The sequence below is a fragment of the Manacus candei genome, unplaced genomic scaffold (assembly GCF_025592945.1).
Source record: "Manacus candei isolate 608988 ecotype Guabito, Panama unplaced genomic scaffold, ASM2559294v1 h1tg000014l, whole genome shotgun sequence".
NCBI classification, from domain to species: domain Eukaryota; kingdom Metazoa; phylum Chordata; class Aves; order Passeriformes; family Pipridae; genus Manacus; species Manacus candei.
The window spans coordinates 61,294,119-61,312,331 of record NW_026138062.1 but is presented as its reverse complement, the minus strand read 5'-3'; the positions used below and the strand labels follow the sequence as shown (position 1 = coordinate 61,312,331).

At 35.7% G+C, this 18,213-nt stretch overlaps 1 protein-coding gene across 21 annotated transcripts in view; it reads left to right on the top strand.

Moving 5' to 3' along the window:
- ABI3BP (ABI family member 3 binding protein) overlaps positions 1-18,213 on the top strand; it is a 143,348-nt gene that overhangs the window by 72,520 nt on the left and 52,615 nt on the right. For 9 of the 21 annotated variants that reach the window (XM_051780912.1, XM_051780914.1, XM_051780913.1 and 6 more), the window contains exons 18-30: positions 312-377; positions 902-976; positions 5,910-5,975; positions 6,415-6,477; positions 7,516-7,575; positions 7,958-8,023; positions 9,056-9,130; positions 10,160-10,234; positions 11,202-11,276; positions 12,099-12,176; positions 12,727-12,804; positions 13,925-13,990; positions 15,184-15,264. In XM_051780912.1, the coding sequence (XP_051636872.1) occupies positions 312-377; positions 902-976; positions 5,910-5,975; positions 6,415-6,477; positions 7,516-7,575; positions 7,958-8,023; positions 9,056-9,130; positions 10,160-10,234; positions 11,202-11,276; positions 12,099-12,176; positions 12,727-12,804; positions 13,925-13,990; positions 15,184-15,264 (924 nt within the window). Of the gene's footprint in view, positions 1-311; positions 378-901; positions 977-5,909; positions 5,976-6,414; positions 6,478-7,473; positions 7,576-7,957; positions 8,024-9,055; positions 9,131-10,159; positions 10,235-11,201; positions 11,277-12,098; positions 12,177-12,726; positions 12,805-13,924; positions 13,991-15,183; positions 15,265-18,213 lie in introns of all 21 variants that reach the window. The other 12 variants (XM_051780925.1, XM_051780923.1, XM_051780919.1 and 9 more) reach the window with 9 other exon arrangements.

The window sequence follows — 18,213 nt, the reverse complement described above, 5'->3', positions numbered from 1 at the left end:
CCAAACTAAAGTGTAAAGGAGAAGAGGCTTGCTGTCAGCTGTTGCTATTGGATAGAATTTTAAAATCAGATGCAGAGAGCTGGCCTTGTAAGAAATGCGTCAGAATTAGATGTTATGTATCAAAAAAAAAAAAAAAAACCAAACCCACAAGATGAAGAATGGAGTAGGTCACCACAGAATCAATTAGAAGTGTGTATGCAAGAAATCTAAAATAAGTTTAGATCCATCAGACATGCTAAGGGCCAAAAATCACCTTATCTAAAGACTGATGTCACTTATTGTTTCAAGATTTTTTTCATATTTGACCTTAGCTACCCAGGGACCAAGCCTGAGATTCACTTCTCATCCCTCCACGGAAACCAGAGGGAGCATGATTGGTAAATAGCATACCATTGCATCAGCTTTTCTAGCCCTTGCCATCACTTGCATTGGCTGTGGACAGTGCTAAGATTCATTCAGACATGTTGCTTTGAAGACTACTTGATGCTAGGCTTTCCCTCCACCCCACTCCCATCCCTGCTCAACCCGGCCATTTCTGCGTAATAGAAGCTGAAGAATAATTTAGCACACTGACTGAATAACAGTCTACAAAAAACCCTCTGCTAGCTTATATTGCCTTTAATTTTCTTCTGGTAGCTGCAATTTTCATTTAAAGAATAGGTACTTTAAAACAAAGGCCAGTGAGAAGAAGAATATTTAGCATGAGCTACTTGGAATTGGCCCTACTTCATTTCACACCAGCTTCAGTGTTAATGTAGCACCTCATTTCACAGCTGATCTTTGCAGCTGCTTACAAATTGCTTGATCTCTCATCAGTGTCATCTTGAATTGCACACCAGCTACTGTCCAAATACTGCAGCTCTGAAGTCAGTTCTCGTTTTAACTCCAGATTTTCTTTCAGCTTTGGATGAAAATCAGCACATTTCCTCAACATCTGAAACATCTGGCATTCAAGAAATGCCATCAGCTGTACCTGGTAATACTTGAAAAATGTGGTTTTAAATAGAAATTCCCACAGAGATTTCATCAAACATTTGGAATATTGTTAATTAAGTTGAACATGATTGAAAATAACTTCAGAACAAACATAATTCATTTGCTCTCTCAAATACCAGACTTAGGAAATATAGGAAATTTTGTGTGATGCTTTAAAACAGTAAATATTCTCTTCTAATTTTGGTCTACATTCCTGATATATTTACAGGTCTGTATTGCTTTGCTTGATGTTAATCAGCATGTCTTATTACATACAGTAGTGTTCTCTTTTTAAGTTGCGGTACCGCAGATGGGTAAGAGTGAAAGCTAATTAAAATATTTTTTTAGTCCCCTAATGAAACTATTCTGATGGTTGCAAGGGTTGAGTATGTCCCATAGAAATAATAGAATCAATAATAACGAATATATGGAGTTCAAAATAATGGAGAATAGACTCTTAAATACTTTAACTTGAGTATACTTAAAGCAGTTATTTTAAGTTAGACATTTTGCTGCCAATATTGGGAGACAGCATGGGCCCAAAACTAACGAAAACCAAAGCATGCTTATGAGATGTATTGCTATATTGCTTGAGTGCAGCTTTTGAAATAAATGGCACAACATTGTAATTAAAGAAAATATTTGCAACAAGTTGATCTTAACTTGATGCTTCTATGGTAGATGTGATGCTTTCAAATACCTGTTATGCCAGACTCCAGTAAAATTAAACTGTTAGATGATGGTATTTTATTGACAATTAAATTACTTACACCTATAAATATATAATAATCTAAAGTACGTAGTTTTCCTGTTCTTCCTTCCCAACATTTATTCTTTAGGGTTCTACTTCCTCGATTCACAAAAAAAGCTAACTTACCAATGCCTTACAAAATGACACTGAACAAATGCAGTTTTATCAATGCTCAAGGTTCTGCTTGGTTTACTGTACCTGCAAGAAGAAATATTTCACTTTCTTTCAATAATGACAGTTTCATCCAAAGCCTATTTCAGGTTGTTGCCAAAACTTCCTCGCAGCAAACAGTAGACTAAATGGATATTTGACAGAAAATTTTTAGTAGCTGTCCAGTTGCCTGTAATTGCAGATTAATGGGAAAGCTTGCAGATTCCAACTAAGCATTCTTAAAATCAAGAAATAGAGATGTGTTAGGTTTATATATTTATTCTTCTGGGGTATTAATTAGTATCTATCATTAATGCGTCTTCCATACTGAGCAATAACTTATAATCAAGTACTTTAACAGAAAGTTTCAGTAATGGTTTTCCATCATGGTTTTCTATGTATTGATATAATAGCAAATTCAAGTTCAATTCTTTATTCTGCTTTCTTTGCCTATAAAGAAAGTTATACTGCACTTTTTCCAAACTAGAGGGGTCAATTTCTCAACAATTACAGTGTTTGAGAGAATGGAAAAAAGTCATGCCTGATCTAGTCTGGAATTCAACATAAACATGTTGATAAGTCCTAGATTTGAAGGAAAGTTAAAAATGTGACTAAATATTATAATAATGCTTAATTTACATACTCTAGTCATAGACTTGAGATGGGAAACCCTAGCATGTACAGCTGTTTGTATTTAAGGGATTTGCTTAGAATAACCTAAGGAATTCTGGTTTTTGGTTTTGCATGTTTGTGTTGGGGAGGGGAGAAAGGGGAAGCGAAGAGAATTAATAGAAGGTTCTTTCAACTAAAAATAGTGAAGTTCAGCCACACAATGAGATTACTGCAGTGAAATACTTGCTTACATGTTATATCCCCTGGAGTGGGTCTCCCACTTATCCTCATGATTTCTTTTAAAAACCTATTGCTTAGTTGGTCACTTGTTAATTAGTTGTTTTTAGCAAATGTTTACTTGCCAAAGTTCTTCAAGACTGTTTCTTGAAGACTGATTAATGACTTCATATTTATTGTGCTCTACGGAGCCATACAGCCCAAAAATCCAATGTGGTTATTGAGGTAATGACAATACTTTCAATCTAGCCTTTTTTTCCTTTAAAACCACAGTGTTACCACTCTTGTAGAGTCTGTTAAGGGATGATTTTCATGTCTGATTGAGCTGTTTTAGTTTTCAACACACTTGCTTCCATTTTTCTGATGTGAACACATTTGCTTCTAATTCTAAATGGCAAGCTAGTTAAAGAACTGTTTTGAATCAATCATTTCTTGATCAGCAGCTAGAAATCATTTTTGGTACATAGTGAGAAAGGATTGATCTTTTACACCAACTTGTAAGAATTTCATTTTTCTGCTGGTGTAATTTAAACTCCAAAAAGTGTAAAGGGAGAAGATTCTTAGAAGTTCTGTATACCATCAGGGTCCTCTTGTCACCATATGGGGCCGCATATCTTTCTCTTTATTCACATAATACAGAAAGGACTTTTAAGCATCCAGTACCTGGTTTGTGTTTGCAATTACATCATCTTGAACACCACAACTTGTGTGTTTGCTATCCCAGGAGCAGTTAGATTCCTCAGCATTTTAAATCCAGATTTTCTCTTCAACTCTTAATGAAACACAGATAGCTTCAAAATTCATGTCTAAAGCATCTGGAGTCACGGAAATATCATCAATGCAGTCTGGTATTGACATTTCTTGTGAACTGAGTGTTCTTGAATTATCAAAAGAGTCCCCAGTGTGCTTTTGGTGAAATGTTGGTTTGCTTTCCTTTACTTTGGGGATAAGAACAACTGCAAGATAAAAATTCTGCATCAGGTACTTTAATTTAAGGCAATATATATATATGATGTTTAAAATGCTGGATTATGACTTTTTTTCCAAACTCTTAGTTCACTTTTGCAGTACTAATTCTTAGTATTACCCATAATTGCCATTGACCAATTATGTATTGCTTAATGTAATAGAATTTTACTATGAAACACTGTGAGACTCATAATCAAACTTCAACTTCTCCACTATGTGCAGAGTATCCTGATACAGATAGCTACTGTGTTGTTTGAAGTGTTATACCATTTTTTTATTTTATCTTTTTCTTTTTATGAAAGTGAATTTCTGTGGTTATAGGTATGTAAAACATCTTCCCAGTAAGTTACAATGTTGGAGACAGGGAGCGATATGTGTAGGAAGTTCTCTTTGTATATTTATTTTATATTGACTGTTCATGTTCAGTTTTGGTTTTAAAACAGCTTAAAAGTTGTTCAAGTTGTAAATTCTGAAGTTTCGTAGAATATTCAAGTATATTTCTAGTGGAGGAGGACTCCCTAGCTGTGGTGCAGTGACAAAATTCTTATTACAGAGATCAAAGATAGCACAGTGAAAACTGCAAACCCAAGTCCAGGAATTCTTTAGGTAGTTTGAGACCTTGATAGTCCAGATATGTCTAGGAGAAAAAAGGAATAATTTTTTTATCTGGGGAGATAAAAGGTTTGTCAGCTTTCTGCATGTTTCCTAAAGAATCAAACCAGCTTCTTTAATATTTTTTTCCTCTATAGGACACATTTAATGCTGAACACAGGAACTCTCATTTTATTCTATTGGTCTGAATCTTGTCTTCTGCTGCAAACCTCTATAGATGTTTGTAAAGGTTCTATAGTATTCCCCTGAACACTAACAGCTAGGTACTGCCTTTTATATTTGTCATATTAATTGCTGTGTTTAACACTTCTTCAAATCAGTGTTAGTAAAGGTGCAAACTTTGGCTAGGTAATTCAGAAAACATATTTGTGGAACTCTTGTTATTCCCATTTTTCAGCAAACAAAATTAAGATGGAGAGGACAGTAAACAGCACAGAGCCACAGAGAAGAGTGTAGTCAAATGCATCTTTGAAAGGGAGAAATTTTGGAAACTCTTTCAATAGATCCCCTATTAATCTACCCTACAAACCTTGGATTCATTTTTGAAGGATTTTATTTGCTGAGAGTGTAGGAGTCTAATAAGAACAAGAATTCCATGTTCATAATTTTCTCTTTTTTGGTCCATCAAATTTACACTCTTCTACTTTTCCCATGTTCTTGCAAGTGTGATGGCAATTTTAAAATTTCGATTCCACTTTCTGAGGTAACCTGTTTGACCTATCACTGCTTGGGTTAAGAATTTGCTGTATTCTTTAATGAGATACTCTGTATTTTTCAATAATATATTCCTATGCAAGAAAAGGGATTTTTATTATGATCTTTGCATTTCACTGTTCTCGTTTACATATCTGCTCACTGATAACTGGAAATAGATGTGACTTTTAGCTTATACTTGTCTTACAGCGTGGATATGAAATTCTGTCTGTTCGAAGTCTTTCATACCATTTCAGGATGAAAACTTGTAAACTCCTGTAAATTAAGGAACTGCTGGTCTATTAGAGACTCTTACAGATTTTAGTTAAGAAAGCACAAGTTTTTTTTCGCCTACCAGTTGGCTCATCTCTTGAAGGAAATCCTTTTTAAGTTCACCTTAATTCATTTTTCAGCAGAGAAGCTATTGTTTCCGCTTTTTTTTTCCCAGGTGTGTATTTTTTTAGACTCAAAGTTCAGGTTTTTAAGTGTAGTGACGTATATAATAATCAGTGCTAGTTAATTCTTTTTTAGATTAAATATATATCCAAAACTTGACAGTATCTTCGATGCACATTCTGACTGCATATTCATTGACTACTTTTCAATATATAGTTTGAATGTAGTTGTTTGCTGCCTGAAAATGGATTTTGGAGTCTGTCAGTTACTGCTGTTAAAAGGCAGCTCTGAAGCATCATGACTGCCAATAGTGTGCAATAGGGGTAGTGTTTAACTAGTGGTTGGGTGCTTTTTTGATAATAGAGAGTGACAAAAAAACAGATGTATGATTTATTTGGTAGAAAGAGTATACCCAAATAAATATTGATTTATTTGGATGTGATTAAAGCAATGCTTTCATACGCATAAAGAGATTGCCCTCACATCTCAAGATAGTTTCCATCTCTAATCTTAGCTCTCCCAAGACCAGTCCTGGAGCCCACAACTTTTCCATTCCTGAAAACCACGAGGACAGTGAAGGGTAAACAGTGATTCCATCATAATTGCTATCACTTTGAAATACTTAAATATGAAAAGCTGTATTTTAAAATGTAGTCAACACATTTCAATTTTTTTCCTGGTAGTGGCAATGTCAAATATGTCAGCAGGATGATCAGTCATTTATATAAAATATAACGAGACACTTAATTTTTAAGATTCGTGATCACTTTTCATAATTTTTTGCTCTATAGGCTTAGTTCACTAGATTAACTGTATTCTGTAGTCTGTATTCTACAGACTAACTCAACTAAACCACCCAGATTTAAAAATGGAATAATCCTGTAATGAATGCAAATAGTTATATAAAAAAACCCTGAATGTAATATAGGCTTGATTCATCTAAAACTCTGTACTAACATTGCTTCGAAAAAAAGTGTTTGTCTCTATTTTCTGAAGGCAGTTTTCTGATTTAATCTTAGTTACTCAGAGACCAAAGCTGAAACCTACTTCCCCTCACTTTGCAAGCCAAGGAACAGTGGAGGGTAAATATTATATTTTCATTTATTTGCTTTTCTGTGCCGTCACTTGACATCATTTTCATCTGCTTTGAGCAATACCTAGGTTTGTTAACGCACTATAAAACATTTGCCATACTCATGATAATTATGATGTTTGAACCAATGCTTTTTTCCATCACTTGAAAAATCAGTTTTGAAGGGACCGGTGACAAAAAGAATTTGTCATAAAATTCCTGTGTGTCTCTAGGTGAAGTTTTTATTTTGAAAATTCTTTCTAGAACTAAATATTCCAATATGGTAGAAACATAATTTTACTTCCTCTTACTAATGTGGTATAGATGTCTTATGGATTCCTTAGAGTACATAAGTTAATTTTTCCTTATTTGATGAGCACTGAAGTTCAAGCTTGATGAACAGGCATGTTAATCATTGGCTCAGGTACTAATTGTAAAGAAGAACAAGAATTATCATATACCACGGGGAGTGGAGAGGCCTTTCATGTGAGGTCTATTCTATGTAAAAACAATAATAGTAGTGAAAACAGTAAGAAATTACCTATTTGCAAAAATTATTGAACTTTTAAGAAGGGTTGGACTTATGACTGGATATTGATAGTATAATGTGCAGTTTCTTCCTTCATGCTAGAATAATTACTAATTATTAATTAGTATTTGCAGTTGCTTGCATTGGAGACATGCCCAGAACATGTCATGTTGAATTTCAAATTCTAAGATGAGTCCTAACTCCGTTGTTCTCTCTGCAATTACGGTTGTTTCAGCATCTTTCAAGGAAACGTAAGGAGGGGTTGGGTGAATTAGACACTTAGGAATTTTTATGCTGATAGAGAGCCATTTAGTTACTGAGGTTCAAGGACTATTGTGGTACTTGCAACCACAACAAGACAGTTGACTCTTGATTTGATCACTGAGTCACAAGGTAATGCCAGGGAAAAGCATGTGTGGCCCTAAATACAGATATCTGGGGGCTGGGAACTGATGCTGCTTGTACTGCTGTGGCAAGGCTCAGTGGATATCTCAAGATCATTTCCATGTCTGACTGTAGCACCCAAGAGACCAGCCCTGGAATCGACCTTGTCTGCTTCACCAGAAACCACAAGGATGGGTAAATAGCCAGCCATTCCCTTCCTTCCTTCCTCACTTTGGCAATGCTTTTCCCTACAGTGGTGAGCCTGTTCTGATGTGTCGATGTCCTGAGAAGTGGGGTCAATGATGTGGTTGGACCTCCATGGCTCCTTATTAGAAATTGTTACACATGTGAGCTTTCTGTGGCCTTTTCTGGGGTTCCATTTCTAGGTTTCCTTTGACACCTTGGGCTACCTCTGCCAATTGAAAGACAGCATCCTGCTACTGCAGAGAGTGATGCTGTGACAGGGGAGCCTGGCCCAAGCAGGGCCATGTCTCCTTTTCTGTAGCTCTGTCTTGATATGACCCTGCAACAGCAGCCTGTCTGAGGACCTGAAGATGGTTTTTGTGTTTGATCTTAGCTACTCGAAGACCAAGGCTGAAGTCCACCACTCCTTCCTCCCTGGCAACCAAGCAAACTGTGATGGGTAACTAGCAAACCTCTTCTTTTTCCATTGTCTGCCATCGCCCTTGCTCCCCATCACGCCTCTCACCCCAAACCACCTGGCATCCTTCTCATCTCCCATGGACAAGATGAAGACCTGTTGGTGCAGCTTGGCTTGCTGAAGCACTCACCACACTGGTTCTGCAATTCTGCTGTTTGATCCCATGCTTTTTCCATTGCTGACAAGTATTTTCTGCAGGAAGCATGTGACATCTTGCAGAGAGACCACGTGATTGCACCTTGCCTTCAGCTCCATCCCTCTGCTTCTTTGTGTGTTGGGAGCGGGTCTTGCCTTCTCTGTTCCAATATGACAGCATTTTTCAGAGGCAAATCCCATCGGGGCTGGCACAAGAGGACAGCACAGCAGTTCAACCACCCTTCAGGGAGTCCTGGTCCAAGGGTGCAGCTGTTTGTTGCTTCATCACTGACTTTCAAGATGGCTGGTTGTCTTCTGCCCATGGCTTTACGTTGCCATCACCTGGGCATGGGAACACTCTGCTCTGCTGCTGCTTTTGAGGTCATGTTAGGGTTTTAAGCTCGATGCCTCTTTTCAGCTTTTGGTGAACCATGGCATGTTTCTTCAAGGTTCAAGACACCAGCAGTGTTTGGTGGTAATGATATTTCTTGCAGGTCTGGTAATGATGCAAGATGGGAATTGTCCCAAGAGATCTTGTGCTTTTAGTCAAACTTATTTCTCTTGGGGCCTACACTGGGGAAAAGTGTAAGCGTAGAGATGAAAGAGTCATATGTTACTTCAGGTATTGGATATGGCAGTTTCACATTTCTTGTAATGTGATGTCTTCTTCATATTTCTTGTAACTGCTTCTTCATTTTTTGCATCAGCAGTGCATCTTCACACATTTACATTAGAAAATCCATTGCATGTGCATTTGAGACATTTTCTTCTCTCATGTCCTAGTTTCTTAGTAAATGTTGAAACCTGTTCAGTCTATATGTTTAGATGATGCCAAAAAGAATGTTTTGTTTTGGTTGTGTTGTTGTTTTTTTTTTCCAGCTTCACTGGACTCTAATCATATTACTTTCCTGTCCCAAACATCTGCATCTGCAGAAATATCAAAAATAGAGACTGGTAAATCATATTTATGATACTTCCATAACTTAGTATTTGGTTTTGCATCAAGGATTTTACAGTTAGAGGCTGTTTGCTCTCATTGCTTAGTGTTGTCTGAAGTGGAATTTTGTCTCAGTGTCTGATAGTTAGGCTCTATAACTACCTGGTGATATTCTGTGGCATAGGATTAAATAAATAGTAACCACAGCATTTAATATTATTTTGTGTTGTTTTAATCTCTTGAATATAAGGACCAATAGCTAAATGGATTAATTATCAGTTATGAAGATATATTCTTAACTTGGATATTTTGCCATAAGGTATTTTCAGTTAACTGCATAGTACAGATTATTTTGCAGTTTTCTCTATTTCTAAACATTTCTTTCAAGTTATGTTGTTATTTCACTTCTGAACTTTTCTTACTGGGGTTATAGGTATTCAAGATTAAATTTGTATTCATAGTGAGAGATGAGAAGGAGAATTATCCTAAACCTGGAAGTTAGTATTCCAGCAGTATTGTTTTGGATTTGCTGCCTCACTGTATGACTCTATCACAATAGTTGTGTTAATTTATATTATGTCAATTAGATAAAATATCACAAATGACAAATTGCATGATATATTAAAATCTGTAACTCAAAATACTGACATCTGCTGTATCGAAACAAGCAAAGCTTTGGCAATAGAAATACCTGGTTGTAGAAATTCATATTTGTTTGTATTTAAAGTATGTAGGTCTCTTGGTGCAGGTGAAGTCAAAAGCACAGGGTTTTCCTGTTACATGTGCACAGATAGACCAATTGACTCCTCTTGATGTCTGCTTTAGGGAGACTGCAGTTTCTGCAGGGTGTGTCTTTTAGGTGCATGCGACATCTTCAAAACTTTGAGGTTTTGTTCCTCTCTTTTCAAGCTGGAAATCTCGTGAATTTATTGTAGTGGTGTTGGCATCTTGCAGAGCAATGTAAAACAATCTTTCTGATTCCTCCCCCCCTTTCATGTATCTACATCATATGAATCTGTCTCAGGGGTATTTACATTTTTCTGCAGCTACAAGTTCAGCTGACCTGGAAAAATCTATGCCTTCACTTTCCAGAACACCTCACGTGTTAACAACAACTACGGGTAACAGTAACGCATTAGCTTTTCCATTAAACTCCTTTTGATGTTTTGACAGCAATTTTTGAAATCTTATTAATCCTAGATATTTTGGTCATTTTCCGTATTGTCTTCTGCTTGAGTCATGATCATTAGTGTAGACAGACAAAGTACTTATTTTTACATGACAACTTGTCCTTACTGCTGAGAAACTTATTTGATAGTGTTTCTGATCTCACATTTGTTTCTCAAAAAGCTACTAGGGCTACTTCGGGATATACTTACATGAAGTAATCTTGATTTAATACTACTACTACTATTACTACTACTAATAATAATAATTACTAAATTTTAATAAGAATCTTTAAATTACTTGGTTTTTTTCTTACAAGCTTAATCGTTATACACTTAGGTAGAACACATTTATATACTATATATTGTTTTGTCAGCATGGGAAGCTTCTTTCTAACTATTTTTTTCTGTTCAGTGACTTCTTTTAACTTTATTTTACCCTTGTTTTTCATGTGTGTATATGTACATAGATTATATGACATTAAAATTCGTTAACAAAGTACAAAGTACTGACAGAAAATAAAACACTGAAAAGAATTAAGGCAGTCTTTTTTTCCCCCACAGAAATATGTTTGTAGGGCTGCCTTTTTTGGAGTGTTTTATCTGTATAAGCACGGCATTAGAAGTTCTTTTATCTTCATATTTTTTGGGCTGCTTCAAAATACATAGGCCATGCTGTCTAAAGTAATATGAACTTTAACTAACTGACAATTTAGTTTTAGCTCTCATTTTAACAACTAGCTTCAGCTCACACATTAAACCAACACTGCTCCATTGCTGAGGTAACACATGTTTATGGTGGGTGGACCTTTGCATTGCAAATTAGGTCTAGCCTTTAACATTTTTGTTGTTCTTCTATAACTAAAAAAGCTATGTGCAGAATTAATAATCAGAGATTATTGTGATTACTGTTTTTTTATAGTTTTCAGTGATATTCAGCCTGTTTTTTCAAGCCCTGTGACACCTAGTAAGCCTGAAATAGCAGGTCCTGGACCAGGTACAATAATCTCTATACCTAGTTCTTAGTTCAGTAGCTCAAATCATGCTCTAAAACTGATTGAAATGAGTACACTGATAGCACTTTCAGTGCATGTTTGTATTAGCCTCTAACACCTGAATTTTGAAAGTATGTTCCTGCTGGCATTTGAAATTAGTGCTTTCTCACAGTTACTATGCTTGTGACAACTCATAATCACATGAGTCTCTTTCAGTATTTTGAAAGATATGCCACATAGATAACTGAGAAACAGTATTTGTATGTAGTTATGATGAAAACACTGTGATGTGAGCTGCAGGCTGCATTTTATTGTTGCAACCTTGTTAAAAAGATTAAGGATAGTGTATTCTTAACAGCATGAAATTGGTTAACAGTCACAGATACTTGATGCTTTTGGACTGAAGCCATGGTTGGATCAGCTGTCAGCTTTCTTCTCCAAATGCTGTATGTTTTAATGCCTGACAAATTGTTTAACATGTCCTCTTCAATAAATTCCTGCATTTTACACAACATCACCTCCCTTGAGTATTGCACCAAAACCCAAAATGTTCAAGAGCTCTGCTTAAAATCTTACTCAGCAGTGGTTGAGATCCAGAGCAGTTGTAATAACGGCAGGAGGAAATAAATATCCATCAAAAATGTGCCAATTTATAGTGACTGAAGCTCTGTGCAGCTCTGAGTTTCTCCCTAATAGATACTTAACTGTCCAAACATTAGTTAAATATTTGTTGTTCTTGTAAAAACAAATTTGTTTTTGCTTATGAAAGAAGAGTTTCTTCCATTAGCTCTTTGCTCTCTTATGACTGTCATAATTTCTTCCAGCAGCAACAAGTGAATCCATTCTGGAATCTTTCACACCTAAAACTTCTCGTCCTTTTCAATGGCCAAGGGTAACATTAGGTAATGTTGTTTTCACCCAGTGAAAAACTCTGTGTTTGTTTTGAGCACTTCATCCCATTTGAATGCATTTCTTCTAGCACATCGTCTCACATGCATAAACATTCTTTTTCCTGGTTAGAGAGTCTTGTCCTTCCATTTTCATTAGACTGATTGTTCTTGACATATTTGTTTATGAGAACATAGTTCTGGATGGTTTTACTGTCTCAGAGAAGTAAAACTTACCTCTTGCATGACAAAACACCGTCATCCTCTTATGAGTGTTCTGTCTATCTCTTTTTCTCCCAATGCACACGCATGTGCTGATTGTGTCTGTAAAGCTTTCAAAATGGAAATTTTTATTGTTTTGGAGTCACACAATCTTATTTCTGATCAATGCACAACATTTCAGTATCATCTCCATTCCACATTTTAAAATCCTATTTCATCAAGCTAGCTTTGACATTCCATACTAAGTTGTCTTTTCTTCAATATAAACTTGTGACATGTGCTGTTTGTTATGGGAAATGCTTGTTAAACAATTTTTGATTGCAAACTGAGCTCTTTCTTTCAGCTCCAAAAGAAATACTACCACTTATTCCTTCTAAACTGAAACCATCTGCTACCCCAGAAGTACAGGATGTGAAACCTGGTAATTGCGTGCACCATTTTTATAAGTTGGTATGCAGAGAGATGTGTTCACTAAAAATATCTAAGTGAAACTTGTAAAAGCAATAGGAGCTATGCAGTACATAAGCATCCTGATTAGCTCATCATTCTAAAATTGATCATTTGATATTGCCTAACATAAGGAATGAGAGTTAAACTCATCAGTTTTATGCATTTGGGTCCAGTGATAAAAACATAAACAAGTTCTCTAGTCCTGCAACCTTTCTAAAGGACTGGAATGAGAAAATATCCCTTGTATGAGCAACATGTGTTATTATTATTTCTATAATCTCCCTTGCCAATCCCCATCTCCCACAGACATACTATGGCAAAGATGACATCTTTCCTAGTCCAAAGAGTTTGTTGATTGAAAGTAAAGTACTGCTCATGTGATCAGTAATCCTTCTGTAGAGAACCCAATGAAAAGCATTGCCATTTTAGTGGAAACAGGAGATCTTTCTCAAAGTAGAAGAAAAACTTTCATATACACATGAAATTATTTGGCATTAAGAGAAATTAATTTGCCTCCTTTAGTGATTCAGGTGCTGGACAATAAGTATTACAGTGTGGATTACTAGAGCCCTAAAATGTTTCTGTTCTCATGTCTTATAAACAGACAGGTCAGTAAAAAGCAGGAGCTGTCTTTGTTGTCTTATACCTCTCTTACAATTTACTGTAGGTACTCATTTAACATTTCAGAAAGAATTTGGTATTTAGAAGTTTCCTCTTTCACATAGATTCTCTGGTATTTGATATGGACCACATTCTTTTCTTCAGTCAAAAACCTCATCCATCCTTTCTCACTGTTCTCCCATAACGTAAATCTATTTGCTAATTGAATCCAATAACAGATGAAAATGTCCTGAGAACGTAAAAATGGGGAAGGAGCCTTAGAAACAGACTCACACATAGCCACAAGCATACAGTGTGCAATTTCATAGGAAACAAAACTAAAAGGAGTGTAGAGTCTTATGCATAAGAGTAAGGCTTCTCCAGACTGTTTAAAAAACAACTCCCCTGAACTGTTGGAATTATAACCCTCTTGGCTTCCTGCTAATACATCTACTGATTGGTTCGATTACACTCGAATTTTTCTTTTCTAGCTCCTAAACCACCACTTTTGAAGCCTAAAACTTCTCAGACTGTTGAGCAACCAAGAGCAACACTAGGTAATACATGTTTCTGTAGCTGTTGGTCATTCTTCTTTGCAGTCCAAACCACCGTCTGGACTCTGCTACTTCATCTCATAGCTTGTACTGTATTTAATCCATTTCTCTAAAAGAGGGAAAAAGTTAGGAGATAAGCATTCCGAATTGTTTTTCTAAGCTTAGGAGAAGAAGAAACCATTTTTTTCCCCATACATTTTCTCTAGTTCTATGGTACAGTAAAATTTTGGGAATCAGAATTGTGTTCCATTTTATTGGGAGTTTTTCTACACCAACACTCTTTACCCTCAAAAATAATCACAAACCCCTTGGAAATACAATCGAAAAGCCAAGTGCAAGGGTAATATTGTGGGTACTAATCCTAGAACACTCAATGAAGGATTCCTGTGGCACTAGGTGAATGTGTTAATTCTACTGTTTTATAAATCCTTCTGAATGTCATTTTGGCTTGAAAAACACCTCTCAGTCACTTCATGTCTCACTGTAAATGTCAAACACTTTTCCACTGTGTCTACTGCTATGAAGCAGTCTCAGAGTGCAGCTTTTTAAAGATGAACAAAATTGCTGCCTACACTGCCCAAAACTGTTCATCTGAGGTCAGACAAACAGTCAGATTAGTGAATTATAGTTCCAGCCCATGCATGTTTAGGGGGAAAAAGGTTTCTAGGACTGGTTGTTCTTAATTTTTACTATTTACATGATGCTACTTCTATTTTATTAGCAGAATTCAATGACTACAGTTATGGAGCAATTCTGTTTTTTATTATTGATTCCATGTTCTTCCAGCTGCCTGCCAGTAATTTCTTTATAGTGCTGAAAATTGAGGACATTTTTGCATATTTTGTCTATTTATGTCTTCTGAAGGCTTTAAATTGACTTGGAATTCAGAAGGATAAAAAGGACTATTGTTTTACGTCTTAGGTATCTTGCAAAAATGAATTTGCTAACTTAATGAGAGGATCATTAGAATCTGATTGCAAGCTACAATTACATATTTTAAATCTACTTAATTTTGCAGTGAAGAACAAGCAGGGATTTTGCTGGGGTAGTGAAGGCTTAGGAAGGTTTTTGAGAAACCCTCTTGGCATATCTGATTTTACCATTTGCTCTTGTTCCTAGTAGCCATTTGTTGCCCTTCTCATTTTTATGTGATAAAGTGGAAAGGATAAACTTATAATCCAGTATATTTCTTTCAGCTCCTAAAGAAGCAAAACTCACACCTTCTGCATCTAAACCTAGACCATCTACCAGACCCAAAAAGCCACGAACTAAACCTGGTAACTCACTTCCATAGCCATCCTTTGTTATAGTTTATCACTTAAGTAGTGCATTTTAGCTTAAATTTATTCTGTGTGAAGTTTGGCACTTAATCATCAGAAAGATGAGGAATTCCTCTTTGACGAATAATATTTTTGTATTGAATCCAAAAAGGAAAGAAAAAAGAAGCAAACCAAGAAAACTTTTAACTTTTGTATCCTAAATCACCAACTCGCACAGCCCGGCATTGATACAAGTTGTTTTCCTGCTTTTCATTTCAAAATCACAAATTTTCCAACTTAGTTCAGCATAGAGTCCGGAACATGTAAATGTTCCTGCTTTGCTGATGGTTATAGCATCTTACATAGAACTGTAGGATTTTTATTGATTCAGTGGTCATTAATGCATATGTAGACTTAACTGAAACTGTGGAAATAAGAGTGGAATTCTGTTCTGGAATTTACTAAGGACATATTCTATGATCTCAAATAGCACCTTCACACTGGGGTTGAATTTGGTCTATGATATATGGCAGAGAACAAAATACACCTGGCATTTTCTGGACCTGGAGAATAAGTAAATAAAGTTACACAAATATTTATAATGTTACATGGTTTATAATGAAGTTAAAAAGCTTAAAATTGCACAACTGTTTATTGTAAGAATGTCTCACTTAATGCTGGAAGAGATCAGACAATTTCATTAAATTCTTTCCAGATTCCCTGCAAATTATTTTTTGCTCGTAAAAAGAAATTACTCTCTTCAGACCAAATTATTCCCTGGGAAGCTTGTTAACTGAATGGTACTTATGACTTGGAACTGTCTCAAAGTGGTGTGTATAATTAGTTTTTCATGCTGATTACAGCTGCTACATAATTTTTAGTGTAGGAAGTCCAGTGTTTTATTACAAGAATAATTACTTTTGTCTCTGCTGTAAATGCCTATGTTTGAATATAGATCTGAATCCAGCATGTTGTTTTTTAAAACAGCAGAGAAAAAAAAAACAACTCATTTGAAAACTGTTGCATGAAATTATTTTACACCCTTGGACTGACAAGATCAAGATTTTATGCTGATGTTTCCACACTGAATAGCTATATAACAAGTTTCTATATGACTCCAAAAAAAGTGTCATGATTCTGTGTTTGTACTCGTCTCTTCCTTGTCCTTTCCCTGTTGGTGGTTTCACTCACCAACCAGGTGGAATCCTAATACACACTTTTTAATCACAATAAAGCTTGTAAGGATTTTCCTGTAGGTAGGTAATTGGGAAATTGGCATGTATTCTGATGTGACAAATGATGATATTCTTGTTCAGAAGATATTATTTGAGGCATAAAATATGCATGGGCAGAACCTGGCTTTTGGGTGGGTGGCAAAATGGTCAAAGAGCAGGATGTTCCTGCTCACTTCAGAGTTCAGACTAAATTAGAAACTTGTGTCATGACAGTCGTTGTCAGCTTTCCTTAACAGTGAATCAAAGTAATGAAGAATATGTGACAAATTCATACTTGATCAGGGACTTACTAATGACCCACTTTGGGTCAAACAGAGATCCTGAAAGTTAATTTTGGCTCTCATTTTTAATACGTCTTTTGTGCAGTTTCTGATTTTCAGTAGAGAAAAAAACTTCATTTGAAAACCCCCAAACATAGACACAATTTTCAATCCTTCCAAACAACAAACTATACATTCTAGTGGAAGTTCACAACTCCATTCTTTTTCTTGATATTTGGGTAATTGAATCTATTACCTGGATGAAAAAGAGTTTTTGTTGCCAATGTGATCACGCCCAGCCACTGTCCTCACCTATACTATTGTCAGCATGAACACCTCTATCTAAACATACTAAGTTCTCCATTTTTCAGAACAGGAAATGATAATGAATTTTCTATCACGCACCCAACTGCACTGTAACATTTTCTTTCTGGAAAAGTTTTTCAGTCTCTCCAGGGACTGAGATTCCACAACCTCTCTGGGAAACTACTTAAATTATTTGTCTTGAAGAAATTTTGGAATATTTTGCTTTCTTAGAGTAGTGGCAATAGTATCAAATACATCAACCATTAACTGTTTAAAAATGTCAGCAAATAAATGAGGGGAAAAATTAAAATTCTGAAATAATTCAGTCTTTTTAACTTAAACACAATCCTCCCCTCACCACAAACCTTCATGCAGGGAAATAGAGACTTTTAAATTAATAAAGTAATTTTGTATCTAAACTGACAGAGTTTTAGAGGGTCTGAGGTTTTATTGTATTTTAAGGTGTTTTCCTTGAAATAAGTGTACTTGTGAGTCTTGAAATGCTTGTGAATTTCATCACAAGTCACCAGTATGTCCAAAAATATAACTTTAGGCACATTGTACAACATTCACCAATCACTTTTTCTTTCCTAATTAAAATGTGTGTCGTGCAAGTATTGGTAAAAGAAGATAGACTGAGAAGAGTCAAAGCAGAGTAAAAAAGTGAAGCAAAGTTTGTAGGTTTGGATAAGAACAGAGGTTACTTAATGACCATAGATGTATTTAGGAATGAAAATGGGCTCCAGTTATAAAACCATGCTAATACTAAATAATTCTACAAACTTTGTCTTCAAAGATCCTTATATTTTTTCAGTCTTTGGAGTTCATCCCTTTCAAACCTAATTAAGTACTGTAGATAGAGTCAGGAAGCTTGTTAACTTGATTATCTAATGTGCTGTGGCACTAGTTAATCTACTGGGATCTTCAGCCTTGCCTTCTGTGACTTTACAGTTATTTACACCTGAAGTCTTTCACATCTAATATGCAAAGGCATCACTATGGAAGAAACTTGGGAAAATTAATAGAAAGATTTACCAAAGAAAAAGGATTTCTCTGCCACTGTTTCTCTTTAGTGGCCTACAGCCATAAAGAGAAGGAGAAAAAAACTTTAGTAGAACAGGAAGATGAAGATTTAGAGAGGTCCTCTGCTGTTGTGTTCCTGTAGC